The sequence below is a fragment of the Prionailurus viverrinus genome, chromosome D1, assembly GCF_022837055.1.
Source record: "Prionailurus viverrinus isolate Anna chromosome D1, UM_Priviv_1.0, whole genome shotgun sequence".
NCBI lineage: Eukaryota > Metazoa > Chordata > Mammalia > Carnivora > Felidae > Prionailurus > Prionailurus viverrinus.
This window is the reverse complement of record NC_062570.1, coordinates 68,817,228-68,838,873: the sequence shown is the minus strand read 5'-3', so window position 1 is coordinate 68,838,873 and position 21,646 is coordinate 68,817,228. Positions and strand designations below refer to the sequence as shown.

The 21,646-nt window shown below is 50.3% G+C and overlaps 1 protein-coding gene across 6 annotated transcripts in view; it reads right to left on the bottom strand.

Annotated features, from left to right (window-relative positions):
• MICAL2 (microtubule associated monooxygenase, calponin and LIM domain containing 2) overlaps nucleotides 1–21,646 on the bottom strand; it is a 222,237-nt gene that overhangs the window by 133,778 nt on the left and 66,813 nt on the right. For all 6 annotated transcript variants that reach the window (XM_047823892.1, XM_047823887.1, XM_047823888.1 and 3 more), the window contains exon 4: nucleotides 2,970–3,177. In XM_047823892.1, the coding sequence (XP_047679848.1) occupies nucleotides 2,970–3,177 (208 nt within the window). The remainder of the gene's footprint in view (nucleotides 1–2,969; nucleotides 3,178–21,646) is intronic.

Genomic DNA, 21,646 nt, shown 5'->3' with positions numbered 1-21,646 from the left:
GCAAAACTACAATGTGGACCCAGATCTGTCTGATTCCTACACTGTGCTCTAGCTTTTAGATAATGCCATAATAATGGAAGCTCTCTCTTTCCTGCCTCCTTCCTGAGATAGGCTATAAGTTTGACAAGGTAGAGATGGAAAGGGGAGTAGACAGAGAGAGTAAATGGTCACAAGTAAAGTCAGTGATAAAATGGTTCATCTCATGGCAGACTGAGCCTAAGCTCTTAGCCACCCACGGTCAGGGGCAGCTGGGGAATACTCCCTATGGAACTGGGCTCGTGATAATTCACCTCCCACCCACTCTTCTAAACTTTCCCAGTAAGTGTCACCTCCTATCTCTCCCTTGGCCCTGCCATTCAGCACATGTAGGGATGTCTCCAAATATTTTTCTATAGAGCAAGAAACTTTCTGTGGGTCCCTCTGTATTTATTGGGCTCTGTTCATTTAACATTTACTGAGCATCTGCAATGGGCCAGGTGCCATGGGAGGCACAAGAGATATGGAACTCACTCTAGTGGAGGAAACACATGTAAACAGACTGGGTCAGAGCATGGTGATTGGGGGCAGGGGAGCAGCAGAACAGCACCTGAGCTGCAGTCCTGGAAGCCAGGAGAATACCAGATCCCCACAGACAGATTAAGGATTACAAAGAGGCGCTTGGGAGTTAGGAGGCTTCCTGGGGGTGGAAATCTCTGTGGAAATCTCTTTGGCAGGGTGGTGGGGGAGAAGTCAGATTACAAAGGAAGGAGGCATGAACAGGAGAGGCACAAAGTCTATATCCTCCCTTTCTAGAATAAATGTTTTGAAATAGAAAACGGTAAAGGAAATAACAGAGGGCTTGGGGGAGCAGGAAGTCAGGAGGGAGAGAGGGGAGCTGAGCAGCCAGCTCTGCCTCCTACATGGGGCAAGAGGAAGGAATGGGTACTGGGGTGGAAGCAAGTGCGGGAGGAAGGAGGGGGCTGGGACTGAGGAGCACCCGCCAGTGGCTTCTCTCCCCCAGAGCACAGGAGGAAGGCCATCTGCTCAGAAGGAGGCGGCTGTGGTGGAGGTTCAGAGCAGCCGCCTGGGGACTGGAGGAGGATGCTGACACAGGACCATGGAGAATTGCTGAGCAGTGCTGAGGGCTGGGGCGCCACTGGGACTGGAGGCCACGGTTGGTCTGGAAAGAAGCCAATCAGCTGGGGCTCAAAGAACCCAATCCCCCTTCCTGCCTGGAAACAGGCCAGGTCTCCCCTCATCATTTCAAGGTTGCTAATCTATCCTGTTCCAGCACACATTAGGTGTTCAAAAAATTCTCCCTGCCTCCCTTCTCACAGGCACTGGAATTGCTCTTGGCAATGAGCGCCTGAATGCCAGAAGCTGGGATCCAGAGTCCTGCCAGTGTTTCTGCATACTGGGACTTTTCTAAGAACTAGGGGTTAAATTGGAGCCCCACCAATGGGGCACAGAGGGGCTCCTGGCCCACAGGGAAGGCAGCCCAACAGACTGGGGCCCTCACAAGGACCCAGCTCTGCCTCTCAGGAAGCCTTGATGAGAGAGTGGCACTCAATGTTGTCATCCTGGGTTGGTAACCAACAAAAATTCTTCTGTGGGTGGTAGGGAATACCCTGAAAGCTGACACTGCGGCCTTACGGGCGAATCCAAATTTCTTTCCAATGGACTCCTGGAATTTTCTCATCCCAGAGTGGGAATAAAGTGTGGGGCCACTGCTGATAGGTTCTCTTTACTTGTGACTAAATTACACCCTATGTGGTTGACCATTGTCTCCAGTCATTCCTCTGAGCCCCACGCCCTTTCCCGTCGGCTCCTGTCCTCATGAGAACATGGCTCTCAGGGTTCTCCTCCCGCCCACTGGTTGAGAGACTGAACCCTGAAGTTGGGGACCCCGGCCGCTTCTTGGTCACTGCACACCAGCGGATGCAAAGCACTTCCCAAGTACCTACTACTTGCCAGGCACAGTGAGAAGCACATCACAAACTTGACCTCACTTAATCCTGGTCCTGGTAGGCAGGCATTAATCACATGTCCAGGAGACAAAACTTGGGGCTTGAGGAAGGTTAAGGAATTTGACCCAAGTTACACAGCAAATGGGCAAGACCAATTTGGGGCCCAGATCTGTTCAAACCCTTGAACTCTCCCCATAGTATTAATCTCCCTGACTTTTATGAGTCACAGTCTTATATACAAGGTGACTAAAGACCTCCTCCCTGTTAAGCATTAGGGGAAGTCTGTCCTACAGCTGGTCTGCACAGATCTTGCCTGGAGAGACCCAGGCCTGAGGAATGCAGAGCCAAAGGGCCTCAGTGCTCACCTTGCCCTACCCGAGCATGCTAAGCTTACAGGGCTGGCCCAGGGCCTGGAATCCATGTTCTCTCCTTCCCCTCCTTGTCTGGATGAACACCTATCATGATGCCCTCTCTCTTTTTAAAACTCAAGGAAACTTGGTACGGGATCTGCCGATTGTGTCATTCCTCTCTTCTGAAACCTGCCGTGGCTTCCCCCAGCACCACAACACAACATCTAAGAGGCCCACTCAATGGTTTTGTGTGCCTCCCTCTTCTGAACTCCTCCAGCAAGTCTGACTACTCTATTAAAGTGCAGTTTATTGTTGACAAGATCGGTGAGCTCTCTGAGAGTGCAGACCATGTCACTTGCCTCTGTTTCGGTTTCCCACACTTCATTCATTCAACAGAAGTTTACCAGACATCTACTATGTGCCAAGAACTCTTTTACACCCTGGAGATACTCTGGTGAACAAGACGTGCTTACTGCTCCGTGGGGCATACCCAGCATAGATGCCAGCACGAGGCACAAAGCAGGCCCTTTGTGAAATGTCTGCCAGTTGAATGCATGGATCCCCCAGGGACTTGTAAGCTGGAACATCCTGGAGATTCCTTAGTGTGGAGAGATGTGCCCCACCCAGGGTCAGACCCCTCCCTGAATGGGGTGCCACCATTGGCTCTACTCACTGATGTGGTCAATGGAGCCAGCGCAGAACTTCCCGTAGAATTTCTTGGCTCCCAGTCCCCGTAGGTCATGGATGGTGAAAGGCCAGAGGTGCAGCACATTGTTCCTGGAGAAGGTGTCCCTCTTCTCCACCACAACCACTTTGGCCCCTAGGTAGGCAAGTTCAATGGCAGTGCGCAAACCACATGGTCCTCCCCCAACAATGAGACACTGCAGAGGTAAGAGAGAAACACTCAGTGATCTCTAGCATTGTGGACACAAACTCCTAGTCAACACCTAACTGGTCCACGCAAATCAGCCAGCAAGTACAAACCAAGCACCTTTCTGGGACCTGCCATTCATCCACCCGAGGTACATTATCTGTGGGCCTAACCAGGCACTGTGCCACACCCTACAAAGGACACAGAAGTAAAAGGACTTGGGGGGAGCACAGATACACTTGAGGTTCCGAGTCAGACTGAACTGGGCTTAAACCCCAGCTCTGGCATTTGATACCTTAGCTTCCTCATCTGTGAATGGGTCTACTGCGCTTTCCTTGGGGAATTATTGAAAATAAGATTCCATCAAAAAAGCTTATGGTGCATCTCTGTGACCTTGGATTAGGCAATGATTTCTTCGATGTGACACCAAAAGCACAAGCAACAAATGAAGAGATAAATTGGACTTTATTCCTAAAAGATTTTGTGTTTCAAAGGCCATAATAAAAAAAAGTGAAAAGACAACCCCCAGATGGGAGAAAATATCTGCAGATCGTCTATCTGGTTAGGGACTGGTATCCAAATATATAAAGAATTTTACAACTCGCCAATAAAAAAAAAAAAAAAAAAAAAGACAAACAACCCAATTAAGGAACAGGAGATAATCTGAATAGACGCTTTCTCAAAGAAGATATACAAATGGCCAACAAGCACGTGAAAAGATGCTCAATATCGTTATCCACCAAGGAAATGCAAATCAAAGCCACATGAGATACCACCTCATACCCGCTAGGATGACTATAATCAAAAAGTTCAGACAAAAACAAGTGTTGGTGAAGAAGTGGAGAAACTGAAACCCACATACGTTACTGGCAGGCAGATGCTTTGCAAGATGGTACAGATGCTTTGGAACAGTCTGGCAGCTCCTCAAAAAGTTAAACATAGAGCTGGCATATGAGCCAGCAATTCTATTCCCATGTTTATACCCAAGAGAACTAAAAACATATGTTCACACAAAAACGTGCCCATGAATGTTCACGGCAGCATGACTCATTAGAGCCAAAAAATAGAAACCGAAATGTCTATCAGTTGATGAATAAACAAAATGTGGTCTATTGATACAATGGCTTATTCAACTATAAAAAGGAACGAAGTACTGATATATGGATGAACCTTGAAAACGTCATGCCAAACAAATGACATCAGACCCAAAGGGATACATATCGTATGATTCCATTTATGTAAAATGTCCCGAGTAGGCAAATCCAGGGAGGCAGACAGTAGATTAGGGGTTGCCTGGGAACGGAGGTGGGGTGGGGAATGACCCATAATGGGCATGCGGTTTCTTTTTATGGTGGTAAGACATTCGAGAATTCGATAGTTGTGGTGCTTGCACAGCTTTGTGACTACATTAAAACCATTGAATTACATACTTTAAAAGGGTGACTGATATGGTGTGCGAGTCATATCTTAAGAAAATGCTTGCATGAGAAGAAAAAGCGTATGGTATGGAATTTGGTACACACTAGTGTAGACTCTGTTATTCACTGAGCCCCAATCCCTGTCTTCAAGGGAGCCTGAGCCTAGTGGCAAACTCAGACTTCTGGAATAAGCAACCAGAGCCCTCTGTGGTTAGTGATTCCTCCTCACCACAGAGACGAGAGGAAGAAACTATTGTCATCCTCATTTCACAGATGGGAAAACTGAGGCACAACGCAGCGAGGGAACTGGCTCCTGGCTTCCCAGATCCGAAGGGACAGAATCAGGATGCAAACCCAGGTGGTCTCACTCCAGAGCCCATCAGGCTGAGCTCCTACTGCTGTACGACTTCTACCAGGAATAAAAAGAAGAAAGAGCGTTGCAGCAGAGGGGACCATCCGTTCAGAGAGAAAGAAGTTCTTTAAGGTGGGTAGAGAAGGGTACTTCGAGGGAAGGGAAAGGAAGGAGGGAGAAGAGATGAGAGTCAGTCTGGAGCCAGATGCTAAGGGTCTGAAACATGAAGTGAAGGAGTATGGCCTTGGTCCTGCAGGCTGTGGTGAGCGGAGGTGACAGGACGGGATTCTATACGAGTCCCACACTAGGTTTCAATGGACGCTGCAGTGTTGAACAGGACAAGGGCCCTTCCCCAAGGAAGCTACAGCCTGTTACGAGAGAAGGGACAACATGTAATGACCTCATTGGTTACACTGGGCAAAAGCCCTTCCATTTAAACAAAATCACGAGGTGTTTTGGCTGAAAGAGTCAGAGACCCCTGGGCAGCACCCCGCCCTGCCCCTGGGCGGTCCCTGAAGCAACTTCAAGAGGCAAGAGTGCACCTGGGGCGGATACCCCAGCAAGGCAACAGGGAAAGAGATCTGTACCCACCCAGACCTCACTGCTCAACATGTCAGAGGCATCTGGAAGCTTCCCTTCTGCTCAGGATCAAACCTTATCTTTGAAAAATGCACGTCCCTTCCCCTAGCAAATATTCCATCATCCAGTTATCACTCATCTGGGGCCTCTGGGGTCTCAAAGGGCAAGTGCAAACAAGCATATCACAAACTCCCACACCACAATCAGCGTGGCTTACCAGCTGGAACCTTCCAGAGAGTTTGCAGAAACCCCATTAGGGGAAATGAAGTCACCACTGAGATACGACTCACTCCAGAGATGTCGGGGAACGGGCGTGCAAATCCATTTGCTTCCTTTCTGGTTAGAGCACACTGGGGAGAGCCACCGCCCCCACTCCTTATCTCACACCCCAAACAGCTCCTCTGGCTTGCCTTGGCCAGACCATGACGGGCATTTCAAAGTAAGATTTCGAACCCTGACACTCTGAGGTTGGCTTTGGGGTTAAGCCTGGATTCACTGCATTTCTTTGCCATTAGTGCATCTTCTGTTTGCTGAGTGCTGTCACTCCAAAGCCAGGGATGGTGTGGGGGTGGGAGGATGTGGGGGAAGATGGGCAGGAGGAGGAGGAGGAGGGGAGCCCGCCTGCACCCTTCTATCCACCAGGCCTGACCCAGCACCACTCCCAGAGCAAGGCAGGAGATCCCTTTCCCACCAGTGTGGTGAGGTGGGGGGTGGGGCAGGGGCTGCTGTGCATTTTTCATGCAAACAGTAGCCAGGGTACTGGCTAAACCTGAAATCCCACCGGCAAAAGGTCAGTTTTCCCACCACTCTGGGCCCCAGCACATACTTTGGGCCTGAAATTTCAGAGACGCCGGGCATACTGTAATCTAAAGTCAAAGCAAATACCAACGGGCCCAATTATATAAAGGGAGCAAATTTGGTGCAGATGTTATCAAGACAGGAGAGAAGGCTTGCCGGCAGGGGCCGGGCCGGTTCCTCTCAGAACACACTTGTTATGATTAAGATGGGAACTTGGGAGTTCTGACTAGAGGCCACAAAGCGCAACTGCCCCGGGCCTGGGCAGAGGACAGGAGAGAAGGAGGCTTCCCCAGCGTGCCCACAGGTGATGCTCCGGATGTTGGGTGTAGTGCAAACAGACCCCAGACGCAAAGGCTCATGATAACTCAATGTGAAAAACTCTCCACATTTCCCAGACCCGTCTGGGCTCTCGCTGCTGAGGACCGGGTGCCAAGGAAAGAAAACTTTTCATTAGGACTCAGCCCCGAGGCCTTCCTTGAGCCCCAAGTGACACGGTACATTCTGTCCACAGGGTCCATGCTAAATGTTACCCCGGAGCTAGGCTCTGCCGTTATAATGATCTGCATGTTTCCCAGGCCAGCGTGGGTGCTCCTCAAACTCTCTCCCTGTGTCCCCTGCATTTCTGTTATGCTCAGAGCCCAGTACATGGCCTGGCACACAGGCGGCCTAGATAAACAGTTGGTAGATGCACACGAACTTCTCACACCCACCCCGCCCACCCAGTTCTGGCTCTCTATCAGTAACTGGGATCTGCGGTTCATGTCAGCCAGGGTTTATGTCTGCCTTTCCCACCCAGGCGGGGGTTAGCTGGGGTCTGCCAAGGCCACCAGCATTACGGACGTCAGCAGATCTGCGTGCTCAGGCGACATCGATTTATTACCCAGTGGGGAGTGGGGCAGACCCAACACCAGCAGGAAATCCATTGTATAGATAAGCTTGGCAGTGCATTCGTGGAGAGACAAACACCACATGGAAAAATCAGCTCTTACTTATCAAGGGGTGAGAACGGCGGACGAGCAGACTAGCCCACAGTCGAGGCACCGATCATGCTTCAGGCACAGGGCTGGGGCAGCCTCAGCCACACAAGACTCTCTCACGATCCAAGAGGAGCCGAGCAGGCAGTACCCACTTCTTGATGGCATGATGCATGTTCCGATCCACAAGCGGGTGGGTGTATTGGGACCATGCCAAGAATGCTAAAGGTATTCAGTCCCCCAAGGGAAGTGCCGAGGGGACCAGGGGCTAAGCCAGGGGTTAGCAGTCTGGAGATTTGATTTCCGCTTCTGAACTCTGCCTCCAGTTTCCCTAGGGGCTCTGTGTGCAGACGTTCCGGTGAGGAGGGGCACGGAAAGCCAGCGCCCGGAGGCGGCAGGAAGGCCGGGGCCTGCGTTTCCCCAGCGCTCTGTGCCTTGTTGAAAAGGAGGAATAGGGCATCTAAACTCTATGGGCCCAGGACTTTCTACTTGCCAGGCACTGTCCTGATCACTTTATGTATTTCATCGTTCCCACGGCCCTGTGAGGTCAGTGTCCTCATCACCTCCACTTGGTCAATGAGCAAACTGGGGAATGGAAAAAGTGAAGTCACTTGGTCCAGATGCCCTTAGTATCACCATTTTTGAGCTAAGAAACGGGAGCAAAAGACAGAAAGAAAGTCCCTCGGGTCGGTCACGGGATGAGTAAGTGGTCAAGTTTGGATACAAACGGAGGCAACGGGGGTCCAAGACCTGTGCTCGGAACCACGTATCTGACATGACAGTAAAGCAGACCTCAGGGGTGCAGTCAGGACAAAGGAAGGTGGCTTTTCACCATTTCTCTGCGTGGGGCACACCTCAGCCTGCTGAATGGAGCTGGGGTTCAGGCTGAGTGCCCAGAAGGCCTACAGGCCTGGGTCTGGGCTGAGCCTCCTATGCTTCCCTAGGGTGGGAGTTTACGGGCTGGATGGACCTTGAGCTCGTGCAAGTCCAGGAAGCCACCTTGGCAGGTGCCTTGGCAGTGAGGGGTTTGGCCACGGGCAATGCAAGCCCTCTCCAGTGCATCTGGGGGGCTGGCAGCCCTGGCGGAGAGCCGAGCGATGGGAGGTGAGGCATGGTGCCATCTTCCTGGCCCCACGGGCCGGTTCTCTGGGGCCGGTTCTCTGGGGCAGCGCTCTGGTTCCAGGGACATGCCGCCCCACTTCCTCATGTGGCTTCCCAGCTTCACTGGCCCTTAGGACCAGCTGCTTATCTGAACCCAGGCAGGAAGGCCCTGTTACTGGGTTACCATGGGTGAAAACAGCTCATCTCAGAATCACAGGACGGAGACTTTGCCATCCCAAGTGCCACCCACACGCTAATATGGGGGGCTTGCGGCAGGGGCCTGGCCTCACACCCCCATTCCGCAGGGCAGCACTAAGTGGAGAGATGCAGCCACTTCAGTTTCTAGCCATGGAGGAGTCTCCGTGGGTTGGGTGGTCAGACAGGGGCTCTTGCCGGGGATTTCAAGGGGCACTCTGGGCAGGGAGCTAAATCTCATCTGACTTGACAGGCCCCGCCCCGGTCTGGCTCTCCTGTATCTGGGTCACACCCAGTTATTCCTGAGTAACAATGAACACCACTCACTAACCTCAGAAATTCACAGAAAGGAAAAGGAAAAAGATATCCTGCTCTCCCTGCCTGCTCTGAAAAAAGTAAAAATAAAAATAATAATAATAATACAAATGCCTCTGAGAAACATTCCATTCCTCCCGGTCCTTCCTTTCCAGTTCGAGCCAGCGCTCTGAGGTGCACCTGTGACCAACCACCACAGGGTCTGGATTTTCAGGGACAGTTTCATTTGCAAACATTCTGCCCCTTGGCCTTGTGAGTCCGCTTGTACTGGGGCTTTGGTCTCAAGGCGGTGCCGCCTGCCTCTGGGTGCTGGTCATACGTCACAGTCTTTCCCCGCTTGGGCACAAGCGCCCTGAAGTCAGGGCATGCGTGCCGGGCCCCATCCAGCCCCCGCTGGCAGGACAGCACAGGACCCTTCCTCTGCAGATGTCCAAGTGCCTAATCAACAGTGCCAACTCTGTCCTACCTTTGTTGGTGCCTGTACCTCCCGTGTTGGGAAAAGCAACAGTAATCACAATGTTCCCAACAGCAACAATCAAAACCAGAGCCCACACTTGCTGCCTGCTTACAATGTGCAGGAACAGTGCTAATAAGCCCTTTGTAAGAAATGTGTCTCATTTCATTCCTACCGAAACCCTGAGTTAGGCATATTCATTACTATCTGGCACTGGGAAACTGGAGTTTGGGAAGCTTATAGGAAGTGACCAGGGTCCCAGAACTAGAGCAGGAGCTGACCTGGGACTCCAGAGTCCATGCTTGAAGTCATAAGCTTATATATTACCTCTTCCAGGTTTCCGGGAGGTGCTCAGTGGTCTATTGTTAACATGTCCCCTCCTCCACTAAAACATGTAAGGATCGCTGAGCACCCTGTGGGATTGCAGAGGATACGAGAGAAACCTCAGAGACCGGCTGGCTGGGACCAGAGAAAAAATAAAACGGAGATCATGAATGCTGCATTGTTTGGGGATTACCTGTGAAGACTGCAGAAACTTGCTGGAGGGACAGACGGGTGACTTTCATAAAAGAAGTCCCTCTAGGAGAGGGTCCATGAGTGGCCACCCGAGGCCGAGGATGTGGACACTGGAGAAATGGCACACCGAGGTTTGGGCCAGAAAATGGGAGGGTTTGGAGGGAGTGGGCAGCCCAGCTTCCACCCTTGTTCCCTTACAGTCCCTCCCCCGAAGGAGTGGAAAGGGCCTTCTGAAGTCAGATCATTCACTCCCAGCTCACAACCTCGAGGTCTTCCCGTGGCACAAAGAGCTCAAAATCAGACCTTATCATGGCCTTGAGGCCCTGTAAGACCTTGCCCTCTAATTTCTCCTGTCTTCTGCTCCTACCACACTTCCTTCCTTCTCTGCACTCCAGCCATAATGGCCTCACTATGTACACAGAGGGCCTTTTTCATTTGCTTTGCCCCCTGTCTGGAACATTCTTCCCTTAAACAAAAATTATATATAAAACATATAAGATACATAAACATATAAAGTAAAAAATATATTTTTTTCTAATATAAAAAAGGGCATCTATTGCAAAAAATATGTAGGCCTAGTTTTATTTTTCTTCATATTAACATCCAATTTTCCAAACAGCATTTAAAATTTTTTTTAACATTTATTTTTGAGAGAGAGACAGTGCAAACGGGGAAGGGCACAGAGAGGAGACAGAGAATTCAAAATAGGCTCCGGGCTCTGAATTGTCAGCACAGAGCCTGATGCAGAGCTCAAATGCACAAACTGTGAGATCATGACCTGAGCTGAAGTCGGACGCTTAACCAACTGAGCCACCCAGGCACTTAGTCAAACAGCATTTTAAATGTTGGTAAATATTTCCAGATGTACATGTATATTGTTCTATTGTAGGCTCTTTTTTTTTTCCTGTTTGTAATCTTATAGCTTTATAGTATTTTCTTTACAACATTTTCCCAAAGGTTTTCAAATACACAGAAAAGCTGAAGGAATTTTAGTGAACAAACAAGTACCAACCACCTAGATTCTATAATTACATTTTGCTCTCCTTGCTTTATGACACATTTATTCATCCGTCCGTCCCTCTACCCATTCATCAACTTATTTTTTTGGTGCATTCCAACTAAATTGCAGAATCAGTACATTTCCTTCCAAATACTTGAGGATATCACTGATTGGAGTTTGAGATGTGTTCAATGCTCCCCCCCCCACTTTTTTTTTTTTAATGTTTATTTTTGAGAGAGAGGGGCAGAGAGAGAGAGAGAGAGAGAGACACAGAATCGGACAGGCTCCAGGCTCTGAGCTCTGAGCACAGAGCCCGATGTGGGGCTCAAACCCACGAACTGTGAGATCATGACCTGAGCCGAAGTCAGACGCTCATCCAACTGAGCCACCCAGGTGCCCCCAAACCCTTTTTGTTTTTTAAGATACAATTCACAAAGAAATGCACATATCTTAAATATATTCATTTGATGTGACAAATTACACTATTTTTGTTCCTTGTAGCCTATCAGTCTGCTCTCCCTCACTGGTCTTTCTTCTAGTTGACCCCGTGCATTTTCATCCCCTGGGCTCTGCTGCCGGCATCTTGGTGTGTGCAGTGAGCAGCCAGGAGTTTCTAGTCAAGGTGCGGGTCTGGGGCCGAGCAGCCGGCTGTCTTGGCTCCCTCTTCTCCCTAAGAACAGAAGTCCCAGGCCCTTCCACGACCACCCCCCCTCCCCCGAAAAAGGGTGTGGAGGAATCTCACATTCCTTGAGGAAGAACAGGGGAAGGAGCCTTCTCCAATGGGCTGAGGCCAGATATACTCAAAGCTAAGAAATCTCAGGCGGGTTATAATCCACATGTGGGGGAAAAGTAGGGCTAAGATACACAAACCATCTGGGATCCAGAAATAGACAAGCTAGGTCACTGTTACCACTTTCTCTTTTTGCTAAGGCTCTTAGAACCTGTAAGTCCAGTCAGGTAGGGGTCCCCACATTACACAACAATAGTCAGCACTCACCGTTCTTCATTCAGGGACACCTGTACCTGTCTTGCCAATGTCACAGCTGTAGCTAGTAAGAGGCAGAGCCGGGACTTGAAGCCAGGCACTCGGCTCCGGAGACCATGCCTTTGGTCACTGGGCCACAGAGACCACCGCAGGTGACAGGGGCATGGAGAGAGCGGACTGGGAATCCACAACAGCCCTCCCTTGCTCCGGTTCTCAGTGAATTTTAATTTGTGATCTCCTCAAAGGCAGGGTCATACCTGGCTTGCCTCTGCGTCCCACGCCACTAGCCTGGCACAGGGTGAGGATTAGAAAAAAGAGAGGTGAGCATACATAGCACGCCCTGGGTGGACCAGTACCCTTTGGGGGCCTAACTGGTGAGGTGGCTGGGAGAGCAGCAGGCACTGGCAGGATCCAGCGGGAAAACTACAGCAATGGCAGGACACCCCTTCCAGCCAGGACTTGGGGACTGTTGGAAGGGGCCAACATCATGGTAACTCAATCCAACGAGAAAGGCAGAACACAGTCTGAGCATCCACCAACCTATACTTTCCCAGCCCAGAGAACCCAGCCCGGACCGTGCCCAGCAGTCATCAGTCTTCCTGGTGACACACATTTCCGCTCAACAGATGCCATGACTGGGGCCACCTGAGGTCAGGAGAAGAACATACTTCGTATCTCCCACATGCCGACCTACAGCCGGTGTTAGGTGCAGGCACTCATTTCCATTGTGAAAGCCGCATTGCTTTGCCCAGCGTACAGCTGAGGAACTGAGCCTCAGGTGACGTGAATGAATGGAGCTGGCATTTACTGAACTCTAATTCTGTGTCAAGCACTGATCCAAGGGCATCTCACACGTTAACTCATGCAAACCTCACAACCACGCCAAATTAGGAAATGACGGCACAGAATGGCTAAGTGGAGTGCCCAAGGTTGTACACCGTTAGGAAGGAAGAACTGACATTCGGACCCAGGCTTCCAGTTTCAAAGCACAAACTCACGTCCATCGTGTCACGCCTGCCTGAGATGACGGAGCTAACAAAGCACAGAGCCAGGAGTCTCTACTAGGTCCCCATGACTCTACCATCAAGCTCTTCTTTTTTTTCTTTAATTTTTTAAAATGCTTATTTTTGAGAGGGGAGGGCACACTAGCGGGACAGGGGCAGAGAGAGAAGGAGACACAGAATCCGAAGCAGGCTCCAGGCTCTGAGCTGTCAGCACAGAGCCCCACGCGGGGCTCGAACCCATGAACTGCAAGATCATGACCTGAGCCAAAGGTGGACACTTAACCGACAGAGCCACCTGGGTGCCTTGGCTCTTTCTTCTCATATCGCCCTCCCTGACACCTCTCTCCCACATGTTTGGGTTCATTATCCCTTTCTGGCCCATTTTTTTCTCCATCATGGGTACTCTGACTCCTTCACTGGGGCCGCCTCATCCCGTGACCACGCACGGTGCTAAGCAAGGCTGACCCTATCAGTGGGCAGCAGCCTTGTCCTGGGCTGCCCTCTACAGAAAGGCCTCTATGGACATGGTAATGCATCTGCATGAGAAAAGGCCAGGTGTTCCTTCCGCCTTCACAGACTCTTACTGCTCTGAGGTCAGCAAAGGAGAGACTACTTACCTGAGTCCAGCGGCTGTTTCTGCAGCCAGTCCAGAGCCGGGCCGAGAGCCCAAGGAGAACAAGGCCACCCCTGCCTCTCCACAGGCATATGTGGACCAGCAAACACTCGGCCAAGAGCCCTGGAGTGTTTCCCAAGGAGGACACAGCAGGTCAGAATATGCTACAAGAACACGCTGTTAAGAACATGCTGGTTTCCTTCATCTTCCTCTTTTATAGGGTCTACGGCCACACAGGCAGGTGGCTGGGTGCATGTAGCTTAGGGTCTAACTAAGCAGGACGTAATTCACACATGCAAACAGGTGAACCCCGCCCCCTCCCCCCCACAGCCCTCCAAGGAACTCCACAGGGAAACAATGCACATGGCCGTGGAGGGAGGGGCCCGGGCTGGGAGGCAGGAAGGCCATTTCCCAGCTGTGTGACTTCCAGCACAGCAGCACATTAGGCTCCAGTGGGTTGACCTCCGTTTCCTCCACCATAAACAAGGAATTAGGGTTGTTGCGGGGATGGAGTCAATAGACCGCAGAACTCAGCCGAGCACGCGGCAAGCGTTCGCTACGTGGCAGCAATGACCGACAGCTCGTCTCCCTGCTCCCCTCCTCCTGAGCAGAAGTTCTCTCAGTGAAAGCAGGAGGGCTCCACCTCCAAGACCTCTCGGGCCAGCTCACCCAGGGACACGGATGCAGTGATCCCGCCAGTTTGAAGGCTGGGGGTGTTTCACATTCCTTGGGGGCAGATGTATTGGCCTTTATCAGGGTGCTTTAGCAGGGTAGATGTGCCCTGCCTGGAGTCTGGGCGCCCAGAAGGCTGCCAGGCCGCGGGCCCCCACACCAGCGAGCTGTCCTGTGTCCCCCAAGGCCATAGGTGTGCGTACTGTCCAGTCTTCAGGGGTCAGCACACTCTTTCTGTAGAGGACCAGGCAGTAAATATTTTAGACTTTTTGCCAACTGCTGGGTTAGATCATCCTGTCTCGTGCTTCCTTCCTCAGCGTCCCCTTTATCTTAGGGGGTCCAAGGAGGTACTCACGAAAGCCCGGATGCCACTGTCAGTATCTCCTGAATTCTGATGAACTTCCCTTGCTGCTCCTGCTGCCCAGAAGCCCTGCTGCACATCGTATAGAGGCTTCTCTCGCCATTCAGGTCTCGCCCCAAACATCGCATTCCTCAGACGTATCTTCCCCACCCCACCCCACCCCGTTTACTCTCACGTTTCCTTGTTTTCCCAGGGTGCTGACCACAACCCAGAATGTCTTTTTTATTTGTTAACTAGTTCACTGTGCCTCCCTCCACCTGCAGTGCAGTGTAACCTCCAACAAAGCAGGTAACTAACGTGTCTCCCTTAGTCATGCTGTATCCCCAGAGGCCAGAAGAGCCACTGACCCAGAAGACCTGCATCGCCCAATAAATCAATGAATCAAGTCCAATCGTACGTTTCCCCCAAACCATTTGGGGATGTTTGCAGACACTAACCAAAATATCATAGTCAATATATTCTTTTAATTTTTTTAACGTTTTTATTCATTTTTGAGTGAAAGATAGAGTAGGGGGAGGGGCAGAGAGTGAGAGCGAGAGAGAGAGAGACAGAATCCGAAGCAGGCTCCAGGCTCTCAGCTGCCAGCACGGAGCCCGATGCGGGGCTCAAACCCGTGAACTGTGAGATCATGACCTGAGCCAAGGTCGGACGCTCAACTGACTGAGCCACCGAGGCGAGGCGCCCCATGTCATAGTCAATATTCACTGAGACACTATCTTGGGGGCTGTGCACATACTATCTTATCAAATGAGACGGAAAGTAACTCATGGGATACACTGACATTAAGGTCCCACTGCCGAAAAATTTATCTGGGAAGAGGCAGAGCTAAGTTTCAAACCAAGGTCCGTCCAACTTGGCCCCAAGTGACTAACCACCCTCTTGCTTAATTTTGCAGGATTTTTTTTGTGTTGTTGTTGTTGTTGTTTTATCAATTTCATGGGAACACAGATTATCTGTGGCTGATTAGAAATGCTGGTAAGCAGTGATGTGCCTTGGGACTTTTAAAACAATGGAGGGAAGACATTATCTAAAATGTGTAGCCTATTAACTTGTTTCAAAGCACAGCTTTGGGGGAGAAGCAAAGAAATGAAGTCGCCAAGAAGTATGGGGTTTTTCATCTTTCACCAGAGAAACAGTTAGGGTCAGGTAGGGGAAAAAACTTCAGGTATCACAAAGCCAGTTAGGAATGACAGCAAATCCTGACACATCCCGAGGGAAAATCCATATGGTCCCCGTACCTTGACCCACCTCCCAGGATTGGGCTATATATCCCATACCCAACCCACTGAAGTTTAAATGGGGAAATCCCAAATCCAGATGTGCACAAGACACGGCCCAGTCTATTTCCAGAGAGACTCCTTCCCCAGTGAAGAGGCCTCACAGCTTGCAGATACCAGCAGATAACAGCATCTGACACATGCCTTCTGGGCCATTCTCACCCAATGCAGTTCTGACTCCACATGCAGCTGACACAAAAGAAATGAGCAAGCTCGCCCAGAAGCTCCCCGTAACTTCCAGGTGGGTTAACCTGACACTATAAAGTGGCTTGTAATTAACATGTTTTCAAAACTGGGAGTAGATCACAGTGTCTAGACATTGGGAGACTCCAACCCTACACCATCCTGCCCACCCAGGATTACAACCTGCCAAAGAACATGTTGTGTTTTCTTTATCAGAGGATCTTGAAAGGCACATCTCTGGAAAGCCTCTCCTCACCGCCTGCTGGGGGCTGCTGGGGAATTCTCTCTGCCACCAACAAGGAGGCATGCCTGGGCATCTCGGGCTCCCGCTCTCTCGAAGTGGCCATGCCTGGGCCACTGGAATGGCTGGGGGCATCCCCTCTTAGGCTGGCTGACGAAGTCCACATACACAAAGCAGGACTTCTGGGATCCAGGCGTATTGCACCATAGCTGCGACCCTGCACGGGAAGAATTACTGTAACCCTCCAGATAGAACAAACAAACTGCTGGCCCCAACGCAAACACAGGTGCGGGTGGAAGGGGGAGTGCTGAGGTAGGCAAGGACAAGGTTTAAGCTGTCCTACCCAGGAGCCAAGAAGAAAGGATATTTATCATTCATTTGCCCATGCATTCATTCAAATAACACTCAACACAGTTTTTTTCTAGGCATCATGTTGAGGGCTGGGGAAACAGATGGACAGGCCACATTTTCTGCCCACAGCTACTCCCACTTGAGCACAGAAAGAGAAAAAAAGACACTAAAGTTTCTGGAATTGGGTGGACTTCACCAAGCACATGCATAGAGGGATTGGGAAAGAGCAGAGGCAGAAACCTGGAAGGAAGCCACTCTCAGGCTGGGTGAAGAGGTCCTGAAGCTGGGAATAGAAAGGGTTATAGAGACACCCTTAGCCCATAAAGGTTAAGAGATTTAGTTTCCAAGTTGTTGTGTGAGTGTCAGGTACTCAGAAAAATCTGGAAGGCATGTAGAAATCCCTGTAGTTGATCCACAGAGCCAACAGAGTAAAAGATTCTGATTTTTAACAGTAACAGTAACTTCTATTCAGTGGAAGTCTGCTATGTATTACGCATGATGTATGCTGATTTCATTTACTATTAGAAACATGCCATTTTGCAGATGAGGAAATGGAGGCTGTGAAATGTTAAGTAACCTGCCTGCCCATAGTTGCAGGTTATCCGGTGATGGCCATTATGCGATTTTTACGATGCCCTAGGACCTCTGATCTTGAAGTCATTGCCCATAAGACCACATGACCCAAAGTGAGAGTGTCCAATAGAACACGGTTTCTCAGCTTTGGCACTATGGACATTGGGGGCTGGATCATTTGTTGTTGTCGGGGGGCTAACCTATGAACTGCAGGATGTTTAATAGCATCCCTGGCCTCTACCAACTAGATGCTAATAGCAACCCCCTTCTGCCCTGAGCATGACAATAGAAAGTATCTCTATTGCCAAATGTCCCTGGGGGGCAAAATCGCCACCAGTTAACAGCCACTGCAACAGAAATATAATATGAGCCACACATGTAATTTTCAATTTTCTAGCAGCCACATTTTTTTTTTTGGAAAAACTGGAAAAAAAGAGAAAATTAATTTTAATACATTTATTTAACACATCAAAACTATCGTTTCAACATGCAGTCAATATAAGAAGTACTGAAGGGGTATCATACAATCTTTTTTTCATACTAACTCCTTGAAATCTGGTATGTATCTTACACTTACAGCATATCTCAATTTGGACTCGCCACACTTCAAGTGCCCTAACCATGTGGCTAGCGGCTCCCATAACGAACAACACAGATCTAGAAGAAAAAAGGAGGAGCTTACCCATTTTTAAGAATGGGTGGAGGCAGAAGAGCCCAAGACGCTGCTGAAATCAATGGTCAGAGAGTATAACAGGCAACTTCTGGGAATGTTCACAGTTCAAGTTTTTCCTTTCCCCTCTGAGAAGTATCTCTCCCTACCAGCAACCTACTTACCCCGTGGGCTGGGGTGGGACAAGTGAGGAGTGAAAAAAAGGTATCTGGTAAGGAGGGGTGGAGGGAAACCCAAGAGAGAGCAAGAGAGAAAGAAAGAGAGAGAGAGCATCCATGGGAGGGGGCCCTGGGAAGCCCACCCACGCAGAAAACAGGGAGTTACTGGAGGCTTTCAGGGAGGCAGCAAGCAGACCAGGCGAGGCAGAGTCCAGGAGTAAGACAGATACAGACAGCTCATCCACACTCTGGAAACGCCCAGAGTCACCTCCACCAGCAGCGCTGACTCAGGGCTGATCCCAGTCCAAGTAACCGCTGAAACAAAGCCCCTAAAACCACAGTCTTAGTCAATCTAGAGCCAGATCCAGAGAAATCGAGGCCCTTGCCTGGGACCACTCAGCAACGATCAACACATCTTTGCAATGACTCAGATGGTAGGGCTGGGGGCTTGCCGCTGTCTGGACTTCATTTATTCACCCATTTGGCCACTGCTACCCTGGCAGGAGTCTCACTCGCCCCACTGTGCAGATGGGGACAGAGGACCACACTGCTGGAAAGGGCCATGACGCTTCGCTAATTATTTAAGGAAAAAAAACCTTAACTGAAGCACACAATTCAAGTTAAAACATAGCAATGGTCCTCCCTTGCATATGAAATCCATTAACTAATTGATGTTTTATAGAAGGAACAATAAACAGAAAACCTTTTGCAATTAAAAAGAAAGCAGCTCTGGAGTACCTGGGACGCTCAGTTGATTAAGCGTCCGACTTCGGCTCAGTCATGATCTCACGGTTTGTGAGTGTGAGCCCCACGATGGGCTCTGTGCTGACAGCTCAGAGTCTGGAGCCTGCTTCGGATTCTGTGTCTCCCTCTCTGTCTGCCCCTCCCCTGTTTGCACTCTGTCTCTCTCTCTCTCTCAAAAATAAATAAGAAACATTAAAAAAATATTTTTTAAAGGAAAAAAAAAAAGAAAACAGCTCTGTGTACTGAAGAAGGAAGAAGGCACGGGAAAGGCCAGCGGGCAGAGGGAGGACAGAGAAGACAAACAGAAAGGGACAAGGGGAGAGGCAGATTCCTGCAGGGGAAGAGAGCAGAGAGGGGATGGCCAGAGCTCATAGAGAAGGGAGGACCAGCACCGGGCCTCCAGCGGGGAGCAGGATGATGCTGTCTACCCCAGCTCTGCCGAGACTGAGTCACTGCTCTCTCGTACTCTCTGGGGAGAAACACACCTTCCCACTCAGAGGCCCCACTTGACAAGAAGTATGGTGGTGGCCAGAGCCCCGGTCACATATCCCTGAGAACTAGGTTTGGAGGGTAGCCTGCAGTTTGGCTGTCCGTTGGTCCTCGGGGCCTGCAAATCTCCTGCCTGCCTCCAAGAAGAGGCCCATCCCACCCTCTGAGCAGGTAGTTCCAGAAGAGCACCTCCCCTTAGCTGATGTCTGGGTTCCACCAGCTGTGCTGGGCACCCCTGAACTGCTCACCATTCTCAGAGTTAACTCCACTCCTGCTCCCCACGCTCCCACCAGACCCCTGAACCAGGGAGAGGCACATTCTCTCACACCATGTCCCCTAATAGAACCTGTCATCCCATGTGTAGATAGGGAAAGCTGAGGCCCAGAGACTGAAAACCAACCTGTGTTGTTTCCACTATAGAGTATGTGTATTATTAATATAATAGCTTTAAAGGGGAAGGTTACATAGGGTATTTACACACACACACACACACACACACACACACACACACACAGAATACATGTGAAAAGGGCTCTATAAGTTATAAAGTTTTATAAACAGTTATCAAGTTGACTCTTAATACAGAGAGTATAACATCCTGTCGACAAACATATGGCCCTCTTTCCAAGGGACTGGGGCCGGCTTACAGAGTTCCTTCTAGTATGTTATTCAACTAAGCCAAAAAAAAAAAAAAAAAAAAGGCTGTATCTAACCTCCGCTTCATCCCTGCGTGGGCAAGGTCTTGTTTGTTTTTCAAAACCCACTTTTTAAGCACTTGGAGAGCTCTCTGTTGCTTCCCACAGTTTCCAGCAAAAGTGCCGGCTCCAATTAAGCCCATAAGGGATCGCCTCCCCCTGCAGCTGGCTCCAGAGCTTCCAACCCCCAAGTAAGGAAGAAAACCCCAGCCAGCGCCAGGAACCAAGCCGCCCACCCCCCCCACCCCCCCCCCCCCCATCAAAGCAACTCAGCCCACCTTCCAGTTCCGGGACTCCTTTGTGAAGCACCTACTATGTGCTGGGAGGCATATGCTCCATGCTGAAGAAGATGTAGGATTTCAAGGTCTCTGGCCACAGTTTGGAAACATGATTGCAGGTGGGGGTTGGGGCTCGCTGTGAAGCACTTTAGGGGAAGCATGCCAGGGTACAGGGTGTCACCCTGGTATCCTCCAGGCCTCTAGAGGGCCCAGACTTCTCCTTTTCCACATCTGGACATCCTTGCAGCCTACCTCCCCGGAGACAGCCGAGCAGTGCAGTGTAGTCAAAGAACACTAAACTGACCTGAACCAAGAACTGAAGTCCTCCTCCATTTTGGGATCTCGGGCTCCCCTAGCCTCAGTCTGCTCGTCCATGAAATGGTACCAGAAATATCTACCCACATCACAGAACTGCCAAGAGGCTCAGATTCCAGCCCCAGCCAACACAGCAGGGGACGGCTCAGAGATGGCTAGAGTCTGTCATTTGGACTAGAAGCATGAGAGGCTTAGAACAAGAAAGGATGCAGACAAGGAAGGTCTTCTGTATGGGAAAGTGCTCTAGAACTGATAAAATGTGGAATATTTCTGGAATATTCCCTCCAGCACCAAATAATGGTTTTATTCTAGCAGCAACCATTTACTAAGAGCTCACTGCTTTCTCTCCAGCATCTAGAACACTGACATCATGACCCTAAGTATACGTGTGTGTGTGTGTGTGTGTGTGTGTGTGTGTGTGTGTTTTGAGTAAAAGCTAATTATTGCTCTAGGTCCTTTATAAACACCTCATGAAACAGGAGGAATCTTGGGAGAGACAGGTGAGGAATCCCTCCTTTGGCCAATGACCTTATTTATAATTTTCCAGGCCACATGAAACCTTGCTTCCTCCCCTCTTGCTTTGTAAACATGTAAGGCAGAGATATTCAAAAGGCCCAGCTGACTGGGCAGATTCTGGGCACCTAGAGGCTGAGCACTTAAGGTAGCTTTACCAGCCCCCCGGGCTTGACAGAAATTAAAAACCATAGGACCTACTGTGCACTGGTTACCACTGCTGCTATTAACCCCCTAAATTAAGCTCTGCCCAACCCGCTTCTCCTAACAGCCTGAAGGGAGGGATCCCTAAAGCCATTCCCTGAAGCTCACTCTTGCATCAGTAAAAATGCGGAAAGGCCTAGGGGTGGGCTTGGCTTCCTATAATGTCCGGAACCTCTCTCGGAGAGCCTAGACGATTTCATCACGAAACCCGAGTGTCATTTTCTGGGACAGACAGAACGGGACATTCAGGAGCTCAGCATCCCACGGAGAGACTGTAGACTGGCCCTTTCTCCAGTTTACCTCTCCTGGCCTGGGACTGCAGAGCGGCGGCTGAGCTCCAACGCACAGCCTCCACGGGCAGGTGCGTGGGTACGGCTCTCCCCTGGGACACGGACATCACTAGGAGGAAGGTGGACAGGGAAGTGGCTCACAGGCCACAGGGCCAGCCGAG